Source organism: Trachurus trachurus, assembly GCF_905171665.1.
Source record: "Trachurus trachurus genome assembly, chromosome: 23".
Classification (NCBI taxonomy): Eukaryota; Metazoa; Chordata; class Actinopteri; order Carangiformes; family Carangidae; genus Trachurus; species Trachurus trachurus.
Window position 1 is genome coordinate 9471556 of NC_139912.1, and position 24764 is coordinate 9496319.

At 42.3% G+C, this 24764-nt stretch overlaps 3 protein-coding genes across 3 annotated transcripts; 1 reads left to right on the forward strand and 2 right to left on the reverse strand.

The window, feature by feature from the left end:
• The first annotated feature begins 49 nt into the window (after window positions 1-49).
• Window positions 50-2977, forward strand: LOC311006345 (uncharacterized protein). The gene is made up of 4 exons (XM_083999159.1): window positions 50-206; window positions 697-790; window positions 1651-1738; window positions 1816-2977. Exons 1-4 carry the CDS (start codon window positions 134-136, stop codon window positions 2515-2517), a joined length of 957 nt encoding a protein of 318 aa, XP_083855285.1. The 5' UTR covers window positions 50-133; the 3' UTR covers window positions 2518-2977.
• Window positions 2978-3801: 824 nt separating this feature from the next.
• Window positions 3802-14876, reverse strand: epyc (epiphycan; the record flags this gene model as incomplete). The annotated part of the gene is made up of 8 exons (XM_083999214.1): window positions 14735-14876; window positions 14357-14555; window positions 7455-7620; window positions 5229-5360; window positions 4825-4983; window positions 4485-4687; window positions 4179-4274; window positions 3802-3972 (listed from the first exon to the last, which is right to left on the reverse strand). Exons 2-8 carry the CDS (start codon window positions 14546-14548, stop codon window positions 3802-3804), a joined length of 1119 nt encoding a protein of 372 aa, XP_083855340.1. The 5' UTR covers window positions 14549-14555; window positions 14735-14876.
• A 4911-nt stretch (window positions 14877-19787) lies between these two features.
• Window positions 19788-20930, reverse strand: kera (keratocan; the record flags this gene model as incomplete). Its single annotated transcript, XM_083999171.1, has 2 exons — window positions 19788-19957; window positions 20069-20930. 2 exons carry the CDS (start codon window positions 20928-20930, stop codon window positions 19788-19790), a joined length of 1032 nt encoding a protein of 343 aa, XP_083855297.1.
• Between the last annotated feature and the right edge of the window lie 3834 nt (window positions 20931-24764).

Genomic DNA, 24764 nt, shown 5'->3' on the forward strand with positions numbered 1-24764 from the left:
CCGCCAGTGGCGAGTTCCTGCCATAAACACCCGCGAAGGAGAAAAAAGGGTCCTTCCGAAGGAGCACCGACCTACGAAGGGCACTTCACAAAATCCCTAAAAACAAGGAACGGGGTAATAAAAAATAAACAAAATGGATTTCCTGGACCACGCTTACACCAGCGCCACGTTTAACAAAGACAACCCCGTGGAGTTCACCTATAAAAGTGAGTATAGACGGCAGGAAAGTGTGTGTTAATCGAGCAACAGCCGCTCACATTAGAGATAACGTTAGCTTAGCACCTAGCAAGTAAGCTAGTCGTCTCCACGGTGAAAAGTTACCCAGCAACCACACGCCTCCTTCGTCCTCTCATCATCATCCAGTATCAGGGAAATGTTCTTCGCCTACATTTCCCGGTTGGCTTGAGGTGTCCGTTTAGTTTTTTTTTTATTTTAAATTACATGTGAACACAGACGAAGTGGGGAAACACACCAAAGCTTGATTGATTGTGACACCTGTTGCACCTGAATTAAAAAGTATTAGTTTTCCAGTAAAAAAAACAAACATTAAGACAGTCACAAAGTATTTGCACACTGTAGTTTCTGGTAGTGAATCAACATTTTCTAATCATGCTTATGTTACTGGAGTCAAGACTTGTGCACTGTTTTTCACCTTTGTGCAGTTTAATTATGTTTTTCCTTTCTTCTCTTTCTCAGTGAGTTCAAAAGAAGTTGAAGAGTTTGTGAAACTGAGGGTTTCAAATAATTACCTCTTCTCTGGAAGAAGAAATACATCCATGTTGGCATGGAGGTATGATGACAAGTATAATTTGTCGCTGTAGAAATAGAGGAAGGTTTATGTAATGCAGTTACACACAGTGTTACAACGGGATGTAATTCTTTCAGATTTTGCCCAAGATGTTCATGTCATAATATTTTAACATTTTGCTTAACATGTTACATTGTTAAAACTGTTTATTTATATTAACCATCTTGTTTGTGTTGTTCTATAGTTTGATTGATGGCACAAAGGTCTTACTTTAGGAAGTTTATTGACTTGGAAAAAACCTTGGGTAATATTAAAAATACTGGACTGGCCCCACAAGCGATGTCACAGATTTTTACTAAGTCAGACAATTGTGGGACAACGACAAGGAGCATGAGCAAGCAAAACTGTAAAATTCGAAGATGCAGGACAACATTTGGTCAGTCATCCCTTTCAGTGCTGGGTACACTACTATGGAATTCTTTACCACCAGAAATCAAATCCCAAACAGACAAACAAAGATGTTTAGTGCACTGCTAGAGCTAAACATTGGCTTAAGCAGCAGCAGAAATGTGAACATTAACTTCTCTCAAGTCACTGTCAATACAGCATTTTACTAATGTTTAATGTATTTAATCTGTGCAATTTCTTAATCTAAATTTTTTTTATTCATGATATCTATTCACTGTATTATTCACTGTATTTGTATTATTGCACTTATTGTAACGGTATTCAGTATCTTTTATCCTTCTTTAGCCTGACCAGGGACAAAGACGGCAAATTAGCTGAAGCTTAGACGTCTTGTATGCATCGCATTTTTCATTCTCTGTGGCAATGTTGTCCCTGTTAAATAAACATTAAAATAAAAAAAATTAAAAAAAAATCTCTAATCTACTATTTTTTAGGGCCATCCTGAAACATATGGGATTGCAACACAAGATGACCCACAGCCAAGCATCCAAAAAATGGGAAAACATGAAGAAGCGGTACAAGGTATTCATAGTTTTGATTTTCGCATTGATGATTCTTGTATAAAGTTTCTGTTGTTGACTTGATATCTGTCCCCCCAGGACCTGAAAAGCCCCCCACTTGGAGTGAAAGTGTTTCCTGAAACGTGGGTTCACTTCACCCTGATGGACGATGCTCTGCTGGGTCGGCTGGAGGGCAGTGCCCCCATCATCAAAGCTTTAGTCGGCGACAAAGACAACGGTGATTTCTTACCGATCCCCAAAACCAAGAAGAGGAAGGTATCCATGGATACAGCCTCCTCCACAGCTTCGGTAGCAGGCGGGCCGGAGATCGAGGTTTCACTAAACGGAGACGAGGATGGGGAGCAAGGATGCACGGATATAGATCGCATCATGCTAGAGGTGGACAACGAGAGGAACGTGATGGACAACGAAAGACAGGCCATGGAGAAGGAGAAACAGTTGATGGACAGAGAGCGACAGGTGCTGCAGAGGGAGAGGACGGTGCTCGATCGGGAGGTCGCCGCCCTGGACCGAGACCGAGCCTCGCTGGAGAGAGAGAAGGCGATGATAGAGCGGGAGAAGGTGATGATGGAGAGAGAAAAGACGATGGTGGAGAAGGACAAAGATGCCGTGTGCAGGGACCGGCAGGCTCTGGAGCGAGAGAAGGCCAGACTGGAGAGACTGTACGGATCGAAAGAAAGGAGTGAGGAGGTAACAGAAGACACGAGCAAAGACACAGACGTTATGGATAGAAAGGAACGGTTCCTTTATTTATTTGAGAGACTTATTGAAAATTTTTGAGAGAATCTTTAAAACTGCACTTATGCTGTACCATTGGTATATATTTAATTCAAACACTTAGGTTTGTTCCTGCACAAAACTGCCTCTGAATAAACATTAAAGTGTTCACCTTGGCTGCATCTGCATACAGTAAACCATAATAATTCAAAAATCCATAATATACTAACACCTACAAGTTGTCAATGAAAACGTTGAGCCACTCCTAGTTTGGAGAGGTCTTCAAAACAACTTTATTCACTTGTGGTTATTCCATACAGAGCACACAATAGCAAGCTATTAGCATTATTCTTAACCCCATCCACAATCAAAATCAAGTCAACACCCCCGCCCTCCCAAATCAAACAATAGTCTTTAGTTGATTGACTCTTTAGACATAAGAGTCTTTGGTGTAGGCTATTGTGCACGGTTAAAACATCACTTTTTGAAATGTAATCTACCAAATATTGCAGTTCATGTAAAAAAAAAAATCTTTTTTTTTTCAGAATATATATTTTTATATTACAGTACAGACTTTACAACAAATGATTGTGTTTAAATGAGTCTTTTATTGCATTAGATACTCAATTAACCTTTCGTTAAGCTCCAGCTTCAATAAGTTTATGCTAGTATACATTTCCAAAAGTGTTAGATTCATCATTAATAATAATATTATTTTTTATTTTTACAAAACAAACATCTTTAAACAATATTACTGGTTCTTCTTTTTTTTTTTGCCAGTCTTGAACAGACACTGGACAGAAACATACATGTTGTTTGAGGGTTTTTAATAAACTGATAATCTCCAAATGCCACCTATTGTTTACACTTAATCAAGTTGCAGAACAGTTTGGCTTTTGACAAAGTTCTTGTGTGTATGTGTGTGTATTTGTATGTGTGTGTACATGTGCATTTTTTCTGTTGGTAAGGTAATATGACAATCAGGACGGTTTTATAGTGTATATGTGGTTCTTGGCATGGAAGTCTGAGCAACAGGAAGGAAAGAGGTACAGTGGATGAGTGTGTATGTGCTTGATCACCAGAATCTGAATCATAATTTACGTGTTTGTGGAGGCTTATGAAACAATTCCAAACAAAGTTTAATGGATCTATAGGATACGTCAGCAGCATGATTGACAGTTGTATGCCGTTAATGATTGATTGACAGAGGAGTGGAAGAAGAAATGGTGTAGTGTCTGTGTGTGTGTGTCTGCGTGTCTGTGTGTGTCATTATGTACAAAGATGTGTGCATGTGGTTGTATTCGTGGGAATCAGTGTGCAAGAGTGTAAGAGTATGTGTCTGTGTGGTTAAATGAGATCCCCGATGGGTATACGGGGCAGGCAGATGTAAGCCTGCGGGGTCCTGCTGAGGTTGATGGGATTGCCGTCCAGACGGATGTCCTCCAGTGCGTTCCTGATGTAGTTGAAATCTCTCAGGTTGCAGAACGTGTCCTCGTGCATCATTTGAATATTGTTACGCTGTGAGAAGAGATCGAGGAGGATAGTACATGAGATATAGTTGTGCATTTTAGATTTGCTTTGAGGTAAGAGACAACTATAAAATTGCGCTAAGACCATAAAGATATGTTTTTCATTTCAGACTGAACTAAAAAGAGTTTTAACCTCAAGAATGCAAAGAACTTGCTTTGACAAGTGGTGTGTAGTGATGATGGATACAAATATACCTGTAGGTGTAGAGATCGGAGGCTGTCTGGTAGAGGCACAGGGATGTAATCAATGTGGTTGTCTGTTAGGTACAGGTACAGCAGGCCAGTCATATCCTAGAAACAATGAAAAAAGATATAGGTCATTATTTGTTGGCCCTGAGCTTCAGGTGTTCATGCAGCAACCAAGATATAAAATGCAACACCTTATAGTAGACCCCACAGCACCGTCTAGTGTACAGATTATGTAATGGCACATAGTGGAACACCAAATCACCTCAAAGTTGCAGGCATATAAATGTATGTAAGTGACGAAGGTGTACGTACTTTGAATGCCTCTTTGTGAATACCCTTGCTGCCAATGTTGTTGTGGCTGGCATCAATCAGGGTCATGGTCTCTGGGAGGGAAGGCAGCTGTGAGAGGTGATTTTCTCGGATCACCAGTTCCTCCAGTTCCGGCAGGCCCATGAATGCTCTGTCCTCGACGGTCGTAATCTCGTTGGCAGTTAAGTCGATCCTCTTCAACTTGTCTGGAGGGAGGTGGGAAAAGACACTCTGATACCGACACTGATGGCTCAGCACAACAAGAGGAGGGAGTGATCGATCTAATTCTTGAAGTTCACCCTCGTCTAATATTCATATATTTTCATTCAAACATGAAACATACTCATCGAGGCGAAGTCAGACTTGTTGATCTTGGTGATTCTGTTGTAGCGAGCGTAGAAGTGAGTGGTGTCTTTGGGGAGGGGTGGTACACTATCCAGCTTCAAGTCATCACAGTAGACCGAACCACCAAGGCACGTGCACAGCAAGCAAGTGGGCATACCTGCAGCACATGGAGAAGAAGAAGGAAGAGGACAAGAAGAAAGGAAGGAAGGAAGTAAAATGTGATAGGATGCAGAATAGATAGTTGTTCACATAATAAGGCTTTACCTTCTTCAAACTTTCAAGAGGTTCTGCTCCACAAGACAAATTCAATCAAACCAAGATTTCACAAAACAGGTTCCAAGGGGAACTGAGATTTTACATCATGCTTGTCTGAAGTCTGTTCCTTGACTGTTCGGTACTGACCTCGTCTGTCAATCACAGGCTCATCAGGCTCGTCAGGTTCACCCGACTCTGGCAATTCAGAGCTCACTGACCCTTCTACACCGCCAGTACCCTCCTGAGGGGTTTCTGGTGTGGTCGGAAGCAGCCCCTCCTCTTGTTAGAGACAAGATTAGGTGTTAAAGAAACAGGTTAGATTAGCATGGACATGGAACAGGATGTCTGGCAAACAGTGACCCACTGTTTGCCGCAGTGATATGTTATATACAGTAGCCATATTAGCAGCATCAAACTGCTAATATACAGTGTTTGTGGCATTTAATTGATGAATGTTAAATGAAAAGGTCTTTGGTGTTAATAACATGAAATATGATATGAGTGGTTAAACTCTTTTGGGAAGTCTTTTCAAGTAGGTCTGAGTTGCCTCCCTGATGGACTAACTTAATATTTTTGCCAAAGTAATTGTTGCACCCAATGACAAGGTGCGAACTTTGCAGCTAGTTCCCCAAATAAATCTTAGCCTAATTAGACATTACAAAAAGAAACAAAAACCATGTTTACATGCAATGTTTCTCACCAAAGTAAATCATTTTCTATCTTTAGGGTATGAGAAGTGCATTTACTTCCTCATACATTGTGCAAAGCTGATTTCTATTTTCAATTGTTTATAAGCTTGCAGTCTTTTTCTTCAGGCACTGATTGTCTAAGGGGTAACTTTAAAGCTGCTGGTTGGCAAGTTCACTAAAAGATTCACAGATGGCTTCTTGGCCTGACTCAGTTTTTACCCAGCCTTTAACATATCTCACACAAGGCTAGAGTAGATACTGACCTTTGTCAATGTCAGGGACCAGAGTTACCTCAGTAACCTCGGTGTCTCCAGAACCAGAGACACCAGAGGTCCCAGAGGCTCCAGAGACATCTACGTCTCCGGAGACTCCAATGTCCCCTGAGGTCCCTGAGAATCCCGAAGCTCCTGAGAAATCCCCAGAAGCACCCGATGCCTCTTGGGGGATAGTGTCGGGAATGAGGGGCAGCTCCTCCTCTTGTTAGAGCCAAGGGTTGAGGTTAGGAGACATGAAGTTAGGTGGGTGGGAGTGAGATAGACAATCAATCAACCAATTAACCAACCAATCACACTGACATTTTAGATGACATGATGTTAGAAATGAGTAACACAAATGAAGTGGCAATCAATAAGACAAATAAGTAAGGTCAACATTTAACTAAGGACACAGTTAAATGGAATTTAAAGCAACAAGTCAACATAAATCACAGGTGACAAAGGTTATTTCTACACAATCAAGAAATAGTGTCGCTACAAGCTTTACTTACAGACATCTGGTCTGTAAAGGTACTAACCTCCAGATATCAAAGTTATCCCTGTGTCCCCGGACTCACCAGAGCCCCCAGAAACCCCAGAGCTTCCAGAAGCCCCTGAGATCAAGAGATCTCCAGAGAACCCAGAACCAGACTGGTCCCCAGATGCTCCAGAGCCCAGGGGGAGTTCAATGGAAATCCCAGAACCTCCAGAGCCAATGTCTCCAGAGGCTCCAGAAGTTGCGGACCCCATGGTATCCCCAGATCCTGAGAGATCCCCAGATCCCCAGAGATCCCCAGATATCAAGATATCCCCAGATACCAAGAACTCTCCAGATCCCCCAGAGCTGAGGAGCTCCTCGGAGGCTCCGGAGATAAATACAATATCACCAGAACCGCCAGAGCCACCAGAGACCAGTAGATCTCCTGAACCTCCAGACCCAGAGGCCCCAGAAGCTCCCGAGGCCCCAGACCCCACGGAACCCCCAAAATCCCCGGAGACATGAAGGATGTCAATGGGCGTCAGACGCAGCTCCACCTCTTGTTAGAGACAAGATTAGGTATTAATAAACAGACAGATGAGACTGAAATGGATCATTGATCAGGTGTGGAGGTCACAGTGATTATTAGGTTGAGTAGTAGGAGACAAATGGACACAATGAACATGACACATTTAAACATTAATGGCTAGTTAAATGGAAGACATGCACATGGAAAAGATGATTTGCTGAGGACGGAGACAATGAGTTTTGATGAGGGATTAGTGCTTCTTTGGTTTGGATTTTTTTTTGTTCATTCAGGGTAATGCTGCTTCCACAAAAGGCCCAGAGAGGAGCAGGGCCTTCACTGAAACTGTGTGAACTTTCTATTTCAAGTGACTTTATGTTTATGGGTGTGCGCTGTGGACCTCAGTGTGAATGCTTTTTTCCAGACCTTTCTGTGTGTCTGGGCCCATGAGAACCCCAGATCCCCCTGAACCCTGAGGGATGAGCTGGGGAGTCAGGGGCAACTCTTCTTCCTCCTCTCCTTCCTGTTCCTCCAAGGAGGCCTCGGGTACAGGGTAGTTGTAGTCAGGTGGGGCCAGTGTTCCAATCTCTATCTGAGGAGAAGACGGCAGCAGTGAGTCGAAAATGTAAGAGATGGATTTTAAAGTTAAGCATCAGAGTAAGTAATGAAAAACAATGAAAAACTAAAGAATATGTCAGCACTTGGCTGTAGTAGTTCCAGTGTTAATTTTGTCGGCTATTTTTCAATTTAGTTTTAGTCTTAGTCTTGTGTCAAATGCCCTTATAAGTTTTAGTCATATTTAGTCAGCTTGTATTCTTTTTTGTTTAGTCACATTTAGTCGACGAAAAGTCTTGGCATTTTAGTCTAGTTTTAGTCAAAGAAAATCCAAAGTATTTTAGTCTAGTTTAGTCAATAGTCTTTTTTTAGTCTTTGAAAGCAGATTGACAGTAGGCTAATGTTAATCACAACTAATCTACTCAAACCAATATTGACAGGCAGCTGTCAGATGAGCCAACTTTCCAGCTTGTGTGTGCGTTTATGTAGGCTATTTGTCAGTATCTAAACAGAGATACACACACACACACACACACACACACACACACACACACACACACACACACACACACACACACACACACACACACACACACACACAGCGCAGAAGCGACCGAACAGCGCGGAGACGCGACACACCGGCCGCAGAAGCGCCGCGGAGCCCTTTGATGTTAACGATTGTGTCGTTCACACCAGCGCCGCGGCGCAGCTGTCAAGCTGACTGTCAAGCCGGGCAGGAAGTCGCACAAAGAAACAGCGAGAGAATCCGGTTAATTTTCAAAATAAAACACGGCGATTGACAAATGCAATGATGTGAAGGGGAGGGCTCCGGCTCGCACATGATCTCCGTTGCTCGGAGCTTCACAGCGATTCCGCTGTCGGTTTACAGCGCCCGCACCCCCCCGCAATGGCCATGCGCCCCCCGCCCCCCATAACCAGTTCGTAGCCTACTCACCGCACATAGCACAGACAGCACCTGTGTGTGTGTTCCTCACTCAGGCACACACACACACACACACACACACACCCCTGGCAGCAGCGCAGGAGGAGAAAAACATGACATGCATCCAGTGATGTGGCACTTTTTGGATTGTAATTTAAAAGTCTGTGACGAAAAAAGAAAGAGACATTTTATTAAGTTTTTATTTGATTAAGTAGATTTCGTCTCGTCTTTTTTCGTCAACAAAAATGCGTGTAAATTTCGTCACAGTCAGTGTTTAAGGGCATTGACTTCGTCTCGTCTTCGTCTCGTTTTCGTCATGAAAAAAACCATCGTTGACGAATATTTTTCGTCTCGTCTCGTCTGACGAAATTAACACTGAGTAGTTCCATTGTTGCTTATCCTGATTACTATTTTTCCAGAAGGTTAAAAAACCTTGTTATAATGAGAAAAAAGTACCACGGAACACAAAAGTGCTACCATGTTTTGCCCATAACTTAATAAAGGCAAAAAAAAGAAATCATTTCATCAAGATGAGCAAGAGAAGTCCTTAGTTCCAGGCAGCACTCCTACTCTTCGGCTTTTTCACAACCTTATCATAATATTTAAATAGGGGAAACAGACATTAGGGTTCTGTACACATTTCAGCACCTGATAAAGTCTGTTATGCTGTGCAAAGTTTAAATGAATGTTGGAAGTCAATGTGATAATAGGGAAATAGGGAACATTGAATAATGCAAATGGTTTCAAGATCATCTAAAAAAACAAACAAACAGACTTCCCCTTGTTAGATTGAGTCTTAAGTTGAGAGATAAAACTGTTGTGACATGACAATGCCACCTCATGACTAATTTTAGAAAGGTCAAGATATTTTTGCCCACAGGGAAATAAACAACATCTGTTTAACAATTCAGAACAGGGGTGAGACAAACAGCTATGGGCACTTTAGATTTGCCAGTTAACCTGTCTTTGTGTCTGTCTCAGTGTCTTTGTGGGTGGAAGCCAGAGTACCCAGAGGAAACCTATGCAGGCACAGAGAGAACATAGAAACTCATGGCCTCAGGGCCAAAACCTACTGAACCACCATGCAGCCCCAAGTCTCTCAAAGAGATACATCTGTTATTGTATCAAAATTCACATTTACAACCCTTTGTGTCAAGGTTTTAACATGTTGCAATCTATTGCTGAGAAGCGGTTACAGCAGATCCATCTGGGCTGCAGTATCACTTGAGGTTGTGTAATTTATTTGGTAAACAAATTACTAGGCTATGTCCTGCAATGATCAGTCAAGTAACTACTCGGTGGGAGACATCAGTCTATGATAGTTTAGCACTGATTCAACACAGACTCAAGATAAATTTTATCATGCAAAACAAAGCTCTATTCATGCAAAACAAGCCCAAATGTCCCATCCAGTGTCTGATTGGCCTCTCCTAAGCACAAGCATGGATTCAGGCCTTTAAACCACTTTTCTGGGGCAACCACTCTGTACAGTATGTACCAGGAGGACTGATATGGTGGTTAAATAGAAACATTGGAGTAAACTGTTGAGATCTGTGATCACTGTAGGGAAAACCAAAAACAATATGAGCATGAAATCAGTTAAGTTCATCAGCATTTGCAGTATGAGAAGGCGAAATCCCCTGTTGGATATACACGCAGTCTAGTGGTTTCAAATGTATCTAGCATATTCCTTCTTCCCCTTTCCTCTCTGTTATCTCTTTAACTTTTGCTACAGCTAATTGAAAATGGAAGAAATAGAAATTAAGTTGAAACATTACAGAGAAACAGTTAAACTGACATGTCACCGAATCAACAATCACGCAAGGACAAGCACAGGCCCATCTCTTCAGTATTACAAGTATAACCTTCAGTGTATCCTCCACTAGATGGCAGCAAAGTGTCCATATTGAAGTATCCACACTAGCAGCAGTAACCTACAAACTCTACAGAAGCCAGGGAGGACATTTCTGGGGTACAGAGACACCAAGATGATCACAGTGGTTCATCTTTGTACCCACAACCAAGCGACAGCATCCTCTGGACAGACCACAAGGCAAAAATTACTTGATATTCTTTTTTTTTCTTACATAACCTAAATTATGAACTGCACTTTAGTGAACTGTAGGGAACACTCAAAGGCTATGAAGTAAAACCATGTTAACACTGATTTCAGACACATTATTTTATTGACAATGGCTTGGCATTTTCCGTTATCAAATAGACATTTGAGACATATACTGTAGACATTTAAATTTCAATGCAAAATATAGTTTCACCAAAACAACCAAGATTAATGAATTTACAGTGCTTTTGGTTCTCTCATTTAAAGCTTCGGGTATTATAATTGCATTTACAGGGACTGCAGTCGATCCTTTATGTTTTGGTGCTTCATGCAGTTCTATCACTCTCCAGACGAGGGCAATGAAAACCCACACACCAGCACAGGTAATACCTGACACCCTCTCACGCCCAACAAGGCTGACTCAACCCTCCAGAAAGGGAATGGTCCTTGTGGAACCAAGACACTCATGGTAGCTGCAAGAATTCAACATTTTACTCCTAGCAACTGCCTTCAAGCAAAGTAATCAGATGCCAACAAGCCACGAGGTGTTAAAGTAAATGTATATCCAGAGAAGTGAGTATGTAAGTAGAACCTTTATGTCGCCAGAAACAGAACTGAATGCAGTGACATTAAATGCAGAAATGGAGAGATATCTAGCACTGAATGTCACATTTTAAAGCTTGGCAGAGACACAGTTTGGGATACAACAAGGTAGGCCTTTGAAAAGTCTTGCACAGAGTTAGCTCACTGCAGCTCTACCCTTAATTTCCCCCTTTCCCCAAAGCAAACATTTACACCCGAGGGGAAAAGAAGAGGCGAAACGCTGGCAACCAAAAAAATATATATATAAAAAATCATTTCTGGAAACAGCATGGGAATACAGAAAGCACAGGGAGAGGCGCTGAATGTTAGCATCGAGCCAAAGCCAAAACGACGTGTCTGTGCTGAATATGTTGTATAAGGTGCATTAATCAGTAGATGCAAAGTATATAAAACTTTCAGCTGCTCGCTGGTTCACAGCTGCGTCCTTTAGCCTACAACAAACATGCAGGTCACACCTTAAAAAATGAGCAGCATCAAGACATCATCCAGCTGATGGCTCATCTTCATACACAGTACAGCGTGTTAATTCATGCTAAGCCTTGGGTCCCGAAAAATGGAAAAAGCCACGTGGTGTTTTAGGTGCTGGGAGGCAGGTTCTGTTTGGACAGAGCCAGGCAAGCTGCTTCCACCTGTTTTCCAGTCTTTATGCTCAGCTACGCTAACTAACGCTAACTGACTGCTGGGTTTAGGCTTCAAATTCAACACACATATAAGAGTATAGTGTCAATATGGACACTGTGAGATAAGTGCCGGGACAAAATTCACGAGTCTGTGAAATGTGATCAGTATTTTTTTCCAAGAAGCAAAATGAATGCTTACTATACATCAATGCAGCATAAACAGCAGTTTCATAAATCACCAGGCAGCAATGTATATAGCACATGTGTAAATATTATTTCTCCTAGCCCTCGAACAAAGCAGATTCACAATTCAAATTACCAGCTGCAATGATCTGAGCTTTCTCTGAAGACGTCCTTTGACTGAAGAGAAAATGATGAAAGACAGAGTGAGCGACTGGGTCAAACAAAGACGCTTAAATAAATCTAAAGTTGGTGATTAAAGCATCTGCAGAGACTTCAGAGAGCAGAGCAGCAGATTGAGGACGCTTTGCTTGCATAAGGTCGTGGATGAGACTTTATTTCTCTCAGAGGAGACGAGCCTCGAGGAGAAAGAAGAGACATACAGTACTAACAAAGAGCTGGAAGTGGAAAGTAAAGACTCAGCATTCCAGAGGCATGGAGCTCATCATCGCTTCACTGCTCCCGTGACGTTTTGATGTGTGTTTGAATAAAATCCATCTTCTCTTTTACTCTTCTCAAAACAGACGGTCTGTCTGAAGATCTGCCCTCTCACCTCCGACTCACCGCCGTCAACAAAAACAAAGCGACAGATCTTTGCAACGTGCCGTTTCTCAACTCTGCAACCCTGCAGTTATGAGTTTTGTGTTTATTTAGTGTGAACAGCCAGATGAGAAAGACTCTTGTAACTCTAATTGTATTGTTTCTGCTCTTCCTGCTCCTGCAGACTCCCACAGAACCTTATGCAATGTGCTGTGTCATATCCAGGCTTGTTAAACAGCGAGGCATGATCAAAGCCATCCCCCTTGCAACACATGACAACGTTCCCACACTTGAGCACTGTCATGTGTAAGACTCAGCTGTAAAGCTTTGCACAACAGAATTCAAACATATCAAATCCAGGTTGTGCTTGCAACTTTTTGCAAGTGCAGGGTGAAAAGATTATTTACTGCTTTACTTCGTTAGTTCTGCTAAACCTGCACTAGATTGTGGGATAGGTCTTAGATAACAGCGGCAGCGTGAGCGGAGTCAACATCAGGTTTGACTTAAGTCGCTGGCCTTAGAGGAAGCGAGTCAAAAATCCTGTGTGGATGATTTGCCGCGTGCCGTCTTGACATGGCCTTGGCCTAATTTCCTTGTTACAAAGAAGCATAAATGGGAACATGAAATTTGGCTTAATCTTGCCATCCCAGCATGCCCTGTAGGCCTGCCACATCACACTCGACTTGAGCTTCTGGTATCCATTTGTCATGTTAGAATAGAAACCTTCTCTCTTGCCGAACTCATCTTCTTAAAAGCTGTTGCACAGAGTAGAATCTGAGGCGAATGAGAAGTGACGTGTGTCCCAGCATGCACAGCGGTCTTTGGGTTTTGCTCACTTTGAAGCACATCGGTTCCTTATTTGACAGTGACAGGTCAAACTTAAATAGACGTGAGTCCATAGCAGCTGCCTGACTTGAAGCTCATTGACATCCATTCAATAAAGACTTATGAAACAGAATTAAGGCGGATAAATAATACATGCACTGTAAGTCATGATGATGCTCCATCATGTGTATCTGTCACGGCTAGAAATATATATGCTGATAACTGAATGTAAGTGAAACCAGTCAGACGAATCACACCGGCTGCAACTAATCAATCTGCACAAAGATAGATAAATAAATAGATAAATAAAAATGTTTATTTGTTGTGTGATTAAAAGACGTCCCTGCCTTTGGTTCTTCAGGCAATAAATAAAACAAACATGTCAATCATTGAGGAATTAGTATTTTTGGATTCCGCAAATGAAACCACTCCACATGCAGATGGGCCGCAGATTCTGGTGCGTGTTTTATGTTGAAGTGGTGGAGCCGGGGTATGAGAGCGAAATACTTTGGCCACAGTTGTGCATAAAGCTGTAAAGCAGTTTGTCCACTTTCCAAATGGGCCCTGTTGCTGTCAGCGTGATGCCTATCTGCTCCATGAACCTGGTGACCTCATATCAAAACCAGACCGTTCTCCAGTGTTACACTGTCACAGCTGTGATTTGTGAAATGTGAAGGAAATCTGGAGGGGAATTTGATCGGCCCGTATGGTTTCAACTCTGGAATCTATTAAGCTTTGTGTAACAAAAGAACTGACATAAACTAAACTGATGAAGGTAAATGTTGAATAAATACCATGTCAGTCACAAATGGCATCGGTTAAATGTGTAATAACAAACTTTTTGAGCTTATACAACACTCATGCATCTGCCTGGCTATCCTGCTTTGCAGCTTGGTGCAGGCCAGCTAGCTAGCACAAAATGGCAACACACCAACGAGCCATGGCAGCAACACCAACATCCACGTCGGTGAATCGCTGATATCCACATCCAGTTTCTTACCTGAGGATCATCAATTGTCAGCCCATCTTCGTAGTCATAGATATCCTGGTTCTCCAAATTTAAATTGTCTAGATCCACATCGTAGTTGGCACTGTCATATGAGTCCAAGTCCACTTGTCGGGAAAATCTGGGGTTGGCCACCACCGCTTTGAGGACGAAAAGTCCCAACACGAGCCGCACGAGCATCCTCATTGTACACCTTGACAAGGACAGAGAGATATAGAATTAAACAGAGAAAATGTAAAAACTGCATGATAATTACACTTTTTTTTAGGAATTTATTCCATATTAAATTGAAAAGGGAACAGATATGCGGACATGAAATTGACCTTGAAACACCAGCGTGGCAAACTGTGAGCAACTGTGTCGGATAATCACCTTTAAACTTGCTGCTTCCACAATGGAGGTCATGCTTTGTATTGAAATGTGGTTCCACATAGGTGCACTTCAACAAGGCACGTCTTCATGATATTAGCTGTGTATAATATTGGCAGCATGACATCTCTACAGTGCTACAGACCAGGGCTTGACTTTGGGTCACATCACCGAGGTCTGTGAATTCATTACTGAGGTGCAGACAGCTCATGGGATAAGAATACGAGGGCCTCTTGCCTGACTGAGCCAGATGCTCCAGGGAGCGGCCATCTTGGCTTAAAATCAGCACTATCATGTGGCGTGTCAAAGGTCAGAAGTCAGAGTTGATCTGATAAAGAACCATGGGAAGGTTTTCTTCAGTCTGCTCTGCAGGGCTCAACACTCTGAGAAATCTACTTTGAACTGCTTGAAGGATTTTAAGATGCATTTAGAGGACTGAAGATTTCAGGTGGTTTCAGAGTTAGAGCTGCGTTTGAATCCTTGTGTTTTTGTGCTGAGGCTTCCAATGTTTTTCTCAATCATCTCTGTAAAGACTTTGGCTGAAACATGCAGCGAAATTCTTATCCATGAATTTGAAATGAGGCGAAGACAAGAGACTTTTTTTTTTTTTTTTTTTTTACTTGAATGCAAAATGAGCAGGTATGACATTCACTGAGTGCAGATCTGCTGTGCAAAGCCCTGACCCAGATAGATGCTCATTTCCTCTGCAGCTCAAATCTGGCCAAGCTTAGCAAGGTTGATTAAGTTTATGGGTGTGAATCCCAAGTGGGGAACAGTAATAAGATTATAGTATGTTAATTACAGCTTAATTAGCTGTCATCACAGACATTAGGCTTAGGAATTAATCATTTGTCAGTGGGGAATTTCATAGCACACTGAGGTGCACAGGTGTAGCCACATCGCCGCCGGCGTGAGAAGAGTTTTAAGAGAGTCCTCTAGGCCGGGGCAGAGAAACGGAGAGCGAGGGAAGGGAAGAGAAGAAGCGAAGAAAAGAGCAAGATGGAGAGAGAGGTGGACAAGATGTTGGCCCTCAGGGTTAGATGGAGAGAGTGAGGATACGACTGAGAGGGAGAGGGTGTGTGTATGTGTGAGAGAGGGAGAGAGAGAGAGAGAAAGCGCTAACTCGACCCCTCGCCCTTTACAGAGGGTCTTTATGAGGCCCGGTCGCTGCCTGTCTCAGCACTCAAACTCCAAATTCCACCGAGGTTTGTGGACAGGATGGCAGTGAGTTACGGCTGCAAGGAAAAGCTTCATTCAGCAGTGACACACACACACATGCACGCGCGCACACGCACATGCACATGCACACACTTGGAGAGACACATCCTCTCACAGATACACACTGTGTCCGAACACACCTATCTTTTCAGAGAGAGAAAATTGAGAAACCTCTGCTGCTATTTTGGGACGAGGACAGATATAAAACAAAAAAACAAAACAAACAAAAAACCCCCACCCGCCTCCTTCCAGGGTTTTTTAAAGTTATCAATCTAATCTTTGTTGATATGGGAGGGATACACTAATTATGCAAATGACTGCCGGTTTAAGATGTCTAACATGAACTTAGTGCACCTGAGTGAAAAAAAAAGGTGAGTTGGCTTGTTAGCATCTCCACTGAACTGACTTTGTGTCACGCGGCTCTGAAATCCAGCATGGCTACACTGAAAGAAGGACTATGCTATACAGACAGAGGTGTGCTTTTATACAGGCCATCACAGTGTACAGTGTGTGGAAACTCTGTAGGTGTATGTGTGTATGAGTGTAGCCTCCAGACTACCTCCGTGTTATGCTTGGCTCGCCGTTGGGCATTCCTGATATCCAGTGATTCTTTTTCCCTCAAAAGCCACAAGCAAACATGACAGACGTCCCTTTGCTACCGGTTTGCAGAGCAAACTGGCACATTTGTATCTTAGAAAAACCCCAACAAAGCAGGTGGCAAAGATTTTATAGCTGAAGAATTTATGCACACACACACAGAGCGAAGATCTATAAAAACCATCCCATATAACACATTTTCATCACTTCTTCCAAAACTGGAGGTATTTTGAACTAAATTTGATTTGACTTGATTGGCTGCCCCATTTAAAACCAAAAGCAAATCAAATGCTGTAGCTGTCAAAAGTGGCAAAATGAATTAATATCACTGAGGTTGTCACAAAAGCAAAAAACAAGAAACAAAAAAAACACCTGTTCACATCTGCTGAAGCTTATAAAACTTCCAGGCAACATTTCTCGATCACTATCATTGCTCAAGGACAACAAAGACATCCACATTTCAGACACCTGCAAACCTCCCAAAGCAAATCCCTGAGTGAAAATTAGCAGCTGCATCACCAGCCAATTAGTCAGCAGCTCCAATGCAAACCCTGAACAGCAGCAGCAGCAGCAACAGCAGCAACAACTGCAGCAGCTGTGGAGGGGCTAGGTGAGCCTTCCCTGCCTAATCCCCTGCACCAGAGAGCCATGATTGAACCAGTATGAAGATAGCACCAAGAACGCTTACCTCTGTCTCCTGCTTTCCCGAATGGTCCCTTCAGCCGTGATGGAGATGCTGAGGGCTCCGGGACCTGGCCAATGGTGAGAGGTCGTGCAGGGTGCCTTGAAGAGGGAGGGTGCGTGTGTGAAGTGTGTGAAAGGTGTGTGTGTGCGTGCGTGCGTGTGTGTGAATGTGACAAGTGTGTTGGTGTTGGTGTGTGTGTGTGTGTATGTGTGTGTGTGTGTGTGTATGTGTAGGTCTGTGTGCTCTGGCAGACCTGAGTGCCCTGCCGCTTATGTGTGAAGGTAGGCACTGAGACTGATTGGACTAGAGCAGATTGCTTTTGGTCACTCGGACTGCACCCACCCCACACCGTACACCCGTATGCACGACCCTCTCGAGCGCACACACTCATACACACTCAACACTCACACACACAGACATCAGACACAGAGAGAAAGAGAGAGTAAAAGCCCCCCCGGTGACAAAATACCATTTTATCCTTTACAAGAGTATCCTTTATTTTTATAAGAGTGTGGCTCTGAAATATTTTGTCCGTCTTTTCCTGGGGTGAAACTCTGGCATCTGTTGCTTTCATGTATGGGGGGGATCCACGGGGCCCTTGTACACAATGGGACCTCTGTGAGGAGCCCCTGTTAGCATGGTGCTGAGAGGAAGTCCCTGCTTGGAGGAAGGCCTCTGCCCTCCCTTCTGCCTGAAGTTGCTTTCTCTTTGCAGCGTTGGCTTTGCTAAATGTTCTGCTGCTCCAACTGCAGATCCTACATTAAGTCCTCGGGATAACAAAGTTTGACATGATGGAGAATGGGCTGATCAGGGGTCAGAGAAAGGCAAGTGGTTCTTTTTCAGTTCCGTACAGATCCAGGCATGCATTCAAAGAGATTCACACAATCTGAGACACTCATTAGTGTCCATTGATGATACAAAAAAGGACACACAGGAAGCTCCTGGCTGCGTTTACCCTGTCAGCTTGATTTGGCCACAACTTTGTCTCAACCTGCCCACCTCTCCTTCTCACTCGCATGGAAACTCTAGACCTTTTGATGAGTGAAGGGAAAAGGATGTAGCAGGACTGCCAGAAACCATTCTGCACCTGCCACATCAGCTGGGATTTATATTCAGAGCTTTTACTTCTGCCAAACATTCTCCAAAGGCAAAGAAGTGAATGACATTTTGCCCCAAATGTCTTGACTTGATGATCAGAAACCATAGTATATGACAGGGTTCATTGTGCACAGCCTTTGGAAATTTAAAGCCAGCAAAAACATGGTTCATGTATTGTGAATTGGCTTCATCACTGAGAATGTATCTGGAGCCTTCAATTTCTTAGGGCAGAGGAACAAATGACTGGGAGTACTGTAGGAAGCAGCGATTTCTATGTTATTTCATATTGATGTAGTTTTTTTTTTTTTTTTTTTGGCTCAGAAAGAAACTCAAGAGGCTCAAGAGAGAAGAACAAAAGATCTCTGTCATAGCTATACAGTACAATTTATTTAATGGGAGAGTACTTATTAATTCATGGTTTAATGATAAGATCAGATTCCAGGTAAACTAAATGTTAAGGTGTGCTTAAAATCTAATGGCAAATATACTGTAAATTTCAATCTACCACTATTGTAACAATTATAGGTTGAAATGCTTGAGGTGTTATAAAAAAAAGAGAAAATGACAAGATCTTCATATTTAGAAATTTTATTCAAATCACATACAATCAATCAATGTTGTCTCTTGCTCAACTAATTCAACAAAAAGAAGAAAAAAAAAGACCAGAATTAAAAAGTGTGTTGGCATTTTTCAAAAAAATAGTTATCACATTTCTTTTGCATACAAAACATTAAGGAATATTGGCCATTAATATTCACAGGACTCTTAGGTTTATAGTTTTTTGTACTTTTTTTTTCTTAAAGAATATTAAATAAAAATAAATTACCTACAGTATATATGCATAATTGAAGAATAGAGAATTTTTCTAAAGTTAACAAGAACACAGGACCATTCATTTGGCTTCAAGTCTACAAATACCAAGCAGTCAAAGGTTTTCCTGAAACAATAGAAAAAAAAAACAAAACTAGTGATGTTTCCCCTATGCATTCATAAGGTCTATCTCCTGTTCAACAAACGATAATGACAATGAGTGCTTAAAGATGTCCACATGCTGTAAATACACATTGTACCTCTAAATCACTGTCATGCTACAGTATGTTGTAATAGGATTGGAATTAGACTTCTACATGCAGATGTTTACATCAACATAAGGCACAACTAGTGGTCAGATTGCACCATTAATCAACTCATCTAACCAATCAGTTCCTTATTGGTTTTGCTGTTACCTTCACATTTTATTCAAATTCTACTGAAAAAATTGAAGTTTTCTGGAACTGAGAAAATAGCTTCTTCTTGAGACACATCAATAAAATTAGTTGATGTCAACTAATGTCAAATATTTCACAAGCATGCAAATATTACTTGTGTGTTACTATTTCACAAGTGTCATCAAACCAGAATCGCCCAGTCATAGATTGAGTAATTTGCCAACAACATCATGATTTTCTTCTTTGTTTTTTAGATGACAATGGACCTAAGGAGACGGAAGCACAGGATGACGTCTCTGGGAATTGGTGGTTTAATCTCATTGCCATCCAGCCGGAGGTAGCGCAATCGAGGAATACTTTCTTGGATGGAGTCGTCAACGGCATCGACAGCGACGGGGCAGACATTGGAACCACTTACACCTGTCAAAACACAAGAGGAGATAATGCTACAATGATTTCTGACACCGTAGATGATCCTCTATTGTTAGAGGACAAGCAGTAGATGCTTTGGGAAATATGCCACACACTTACTTTTGATCTGGTTGTGATCAAGGTGAAGATGTTCAAGGCCTGAAGAAATGACGGGCACCTCAGTCAACTGGTTATGGGACAGCTGCAAGTCCAAAATGCTGGAGACGTTAAACACATTCTTGGGAACTCCACTGCTTCCAAGTTTGTTGTGGTTGAGCCTCAGAAATGCCACTTTGGGCAAACCTTTGAAGTAGCCAGTTGGGATCTTCTCAATGCTGTTGCCATCAAGGAAAAGCTGAGTGGTGGTGGGTGGTAGGCCAAGAGGCATGCTTGTCAGCTGGTTCTTGGCTAGGTTGATCTGCACCAGGTTGTTAAGACCCTTCAGGCTAACCTCAGTCACAGCATCATCCATCAACTTGTTCCCCTGGAGGTCCAGAAGGTTAAGCTTATCCAGACCAACAAAGACACCAGCAGGGATCTTGGAAATACGATTGCGAGAGAGGCGGAGATGCTCCAGGCTGGCTGGCAGAGAAGATGGCAGTGAAGACAGGAGGTTGTCATCCATATACAGGTGTGCAAGGTGAGTCATTGTGCCCAGGACACCCTCTTCCACTCCTTCACTAGTGACTTTGTTGCGGTTTAGGTTGAGCCAGCGAAGCTGTGTGGCATTACGAAGAGCATCAGCTGACAGCACTTCTATTAAATTGTTCTGCAAGTAGAGATACCATGTGTGTGGAGGGATTTTGGGGATGCTGGTCAGGCCTTTATTGTCACAGTAGACAGCACGAGGGAAGCTTGGGGGACAGCGACACTCTTTAGGACAGGCTTGGAGTTGGGCCAGATATTCCTCGTAAGGCATGTCCTGGCCGATAACTGGCCCGACCAGGCACACGATGCAGAGAAGGCTCAGTAGCAGTGCCATGTCACTGTCGAATCTATGAAAGAGAGGGAGAAAAAAAACAATATAAGAGACGGTATAAATTTATTTAATTCTTAAGGCAAAGATTCATATCAAAGGTGAAGAGGAGCAATAATGATGACCTCAATTATAAAGGTTTGGGGTCCAGTGGAATTTGACCATACTGTAATCAACGAGCCATACAATTGTTTGCACTTGAGAACACATGTTTGTTGTGTAACTTTCGTTTCAGAAACAGCTGACTAAGTCTTCGGATATATAACCATGGCCCAATATAGCCACAACCAGCGAATGTTGCCTACTCTAACACTAATACAATTATTCCTGAATTCCAATGGTGACTGCCAACAGACTGAGGTAGTTTGCTTTCCAGGACATTGCTTTACCTGCCAATGACAGGTAAAGATCCAAAGACAGGATGCAGAGCCAGGTCAATTTTAATGGTATTACCACAACCTTGAAGCTCAGACTTTAAGACTTTGCACGTCAGTTGTAAGAGGTGCACTGTTTATCAAGCTTTGATTGCTATGTATATTGTTAAGCAGTACCACACAACTCTCTGTTCACTTTGGTTTGTACACCTGGTTCAATAAGAATTGCAAATTAATGAATGCAAACACACACATTTCAGCAAAGCACCGCACATATTCAACTCAGGAGAGCTGGGTTGCTTCCTGTTAGGAATGACTGTTCAGGAAATGGGCAATAAGCCTGGTTATAACCACTAACAGGGATGAAGAGGGAAAAGTGAGATGCAAAATACGTGAAACAACAGAAGCCATGAAATTCAGAAAGACAAACGCAAAAGATGAGCAGGGGAAAGAAAAATTCCAACGTCATCTTTTAGCCATCCATCTCTAAGCCTCTACTTGATTCCTCTCAGTTGCCATCTGGTGTTTGTTTAAAATTGTGATGCTCTCCACGTTTGTCTGGAACTCATTTCGGGTAGGCCATGGTTTTCCATGGATGAGCACACTTCAAAGACACAGCCGGCACACCTGCTTTGAGAGATGTATTCTAACTGTACTGGGGTCAAAGTGTCTTGACCCAACCTTGGAGTAGGTAAAACTGTGCTTCCTGATTCTACAAAGATAAACTAAAGTTGTAAATTGCATGTCTACCAAACCAAACCATACCAACCCTTTAACTCAGAAACTTCCAGAAACCTGGCTTACCTTGAACTCTGCAAGTTCTCTCTCCCCTATGTCCTCCTTTAGCAAGTTGTCAAGCGTTGTCCCAAATGATGAGGCTCTACCTCGCTTCTACCTGTATTTGTACCACTAGCGTTTTCATTCAGTGTGTGCCAGCCTGTCACTCATGATGACACCAAAGCTTCTTTTGGCCAATCAGATTCTGCAAGGATCAGAGGTCATGATCCCATGGTATAGTGTGCTAAGCCTTCTCAGCCAAGACATGGCCCACTTACTGTAGGAACAGGCTAATGAAGGCCTATCTGTTCTTTGTTTGCTGATTTCCACATGTACAACCCTTCCTCCCTTGGTGGCATGCTCGATCTGTTTTTAACTCCACTCACAAATCCCCAAGCGTCCTTTGCCGACCTTTGTGCTAATTTTATGCCATTGCTATCCACAGTGAAATCAGGATTAATTAATCTACTTGATGCAAAGTGCAAGTCCTACAGTGTTTACAGTCAATAGAGGATCTAGGATACGCAAAATGCACGCAAATTAAGTTGCATATAATTGTGCTGCACAGGTAATTGTGCATTAAGTGTAACTGAATATAAGACGATAATCAAATTTCTGATGATGCAAAAGATGAAAGATACATGAAGAATTATGCAGTGTACTTGTGTACAAAACATTGTCTGCAGACATGAGAGGTAATGGTTTTATAGGAGGGAGGTCAGACTTAATCTGGGGGGATTTTACCTGCATGCTGGCCAAGCTAATTGTTTTTGCAGAAGCTAGCTAGCGTCAGGATTGGTGACCTCAGCAATCAAGCATGAGATTGTGCTAATTTCCTGCACTGACGGCAAAGGCTGTTGAATGCAACAGGATAATCCTATCCGACCTGTGTGAGGATAGCGGCAACACTTATCTCTGATCAGCCATGCAAGCCCATTAGAGCTCCTCCTGTGTTTACCCAGGTGCATTTGTGAACAGTGATCATTCGTCTACACATGTTTGTAATCTTGTGTGATCAATTACACAGATATACGTTTGTCCCAAGCACATTTATAGGAACTGTACATTGATGACAGATCACGGTGTAGTGAATGGACACTTCCATCAGTTGCTGTGCTGTAGCTGTCCCAAGTAGTTAATCTAATATGACCCCTCTCATTTTGCATTATCCACACTCGGTTGTTTTACTTATGCATGAGTCTTATTATTAAAGTACAAAATTAATACTAAAGTTTGAGCTCAGATTTAATAAACGTTCCTGTTTCTGAGCATGATGGAGTTTGCTGTCAGACTGCAAAGGGTTTTGACCTCAGAAATACTTGGCATGCAGCTCAGAGTCTGTTAAGCAACAGGACAACAGGCTTGTAACCTCTACACTATGCTTCCTCACTTCCCATTCTACTACTATGGCCCAGAAGTCTTATAAAAGCTTTGCACATTAAATTGTCCATCTGATAAGGATTGAGCACAACAATTAGTATTCTCTATAACTGCACAAGGAACATCTGTCTTTTTACAGGCAGTTGAAAAGTGAAAGAGACAAAACACTGATTTAAGATGTACAAAATGTGAATGAAGTTTAAAAATACAATTAACAATGTGTGAAGAAGACTTAACTCAAACTACCTGGAATGTATTTGTTACACAACAGATGTGATGTCCTTCCGTTCACACTCCAAAATGATAGTCATTATTAATGTATGCCAACACTTAAATTAAATTTCCCAGCTGCTGAAAATGGTGAGTCAGAGCTTCACAGATCTCTGAAAAATGGAACATATATAACTTAAAACAAATGTTGGCTACAATCTGTCTGACAGGCTAAGGAGAAACACATGCAGAGGAATATGATAATGCTAATTTCCTGCCAGGGGCTTTGTGCCTGAGCCAGCTATGTTAATTACACAACGGGTTGTATTTGCACTGCATCAGTTTTGCGGGGTTCGGCTCCAGTTGATGGCTTTGCTGAAATCCACTTGATGGCTTTGAGACATTTGGAAGAGTTAGCATTGCTTACTGCATCCAGAGCTGAGAAAGTAACTGTGTTTATGGGTAAGTATTATGTGGAAAAAAACAACATGTCTGGCAGCAAAAGTGACTTTCCAAGATGTGTGTCATTTGGAAACTTCCAACAACCCACAGCGGTTGTTTTAGTCAATTCCAGGTGTAAACTTGTTTGTAAAATAGTTAGAAATTGATTACAAAAGTGCCTATCAATCCTAATCCTGTGACGCAAGACAAAAAAAGACGAAACCAGATTACAAAACAGATACACTTGCATCTCACGCTGTCTTCTTTTCTTAATTTGCAAGCCTGCATCACCACTTAAATGCATTACCTCAGCTGGCTAGGTGCACCACATCAAAGGTAAAGACTGATCGAGCCTGACGTAAACCACCTGTAAAATGCACTATACCTTTCACTCCTCCTATCTCAAATAGATTTACTATAAAAGAAAGACAAGATCTCCTTTACCTGCTTCTCCAGCTGCTCTGAGTGGTCTGCATACAACCAGGTTCTTCTGTTCTCCCAGAGATCAGCTCTGATGATTGTCCTCAGCTTCAGTGTCTCTGATGTGGTCAACACTGAGCTGACCCAGTTATTCTTGTGTTGTTGTCAGTTTGATTCCCCCAAGGCTGCACCTTGAACATACCGGGTGAACCGAGAAGGATGGAGTACGAATTGTTGG

What these genes read in the sequence shown, in the direction of transcription:
- LOC311006345 (XM_083999159.1), top strand. Translation starts at nt 134, where the DNA reads ATGGATTTCCTGGACCACGCTTACACCAGCGCCACGTTTAACAAAGAC. An exon ending in ACATCCATGTTGGCATGGAG is followed by an intron (nt 791 to 1,650) that starts GTATGATGACAA and finishes ACTATTTTTTAG; the next exon opens with GGCCATCCTGAAACATATGG. An exon ending in ACATGAAGAAGCGGTACAAG is followed by an intron (nt 1,739 to 1,815) that starts GTATTCATAGTT and finishes CTGTCCCCCCAG; the next exon opens with GACCTGAAAAGCCCCCCACT.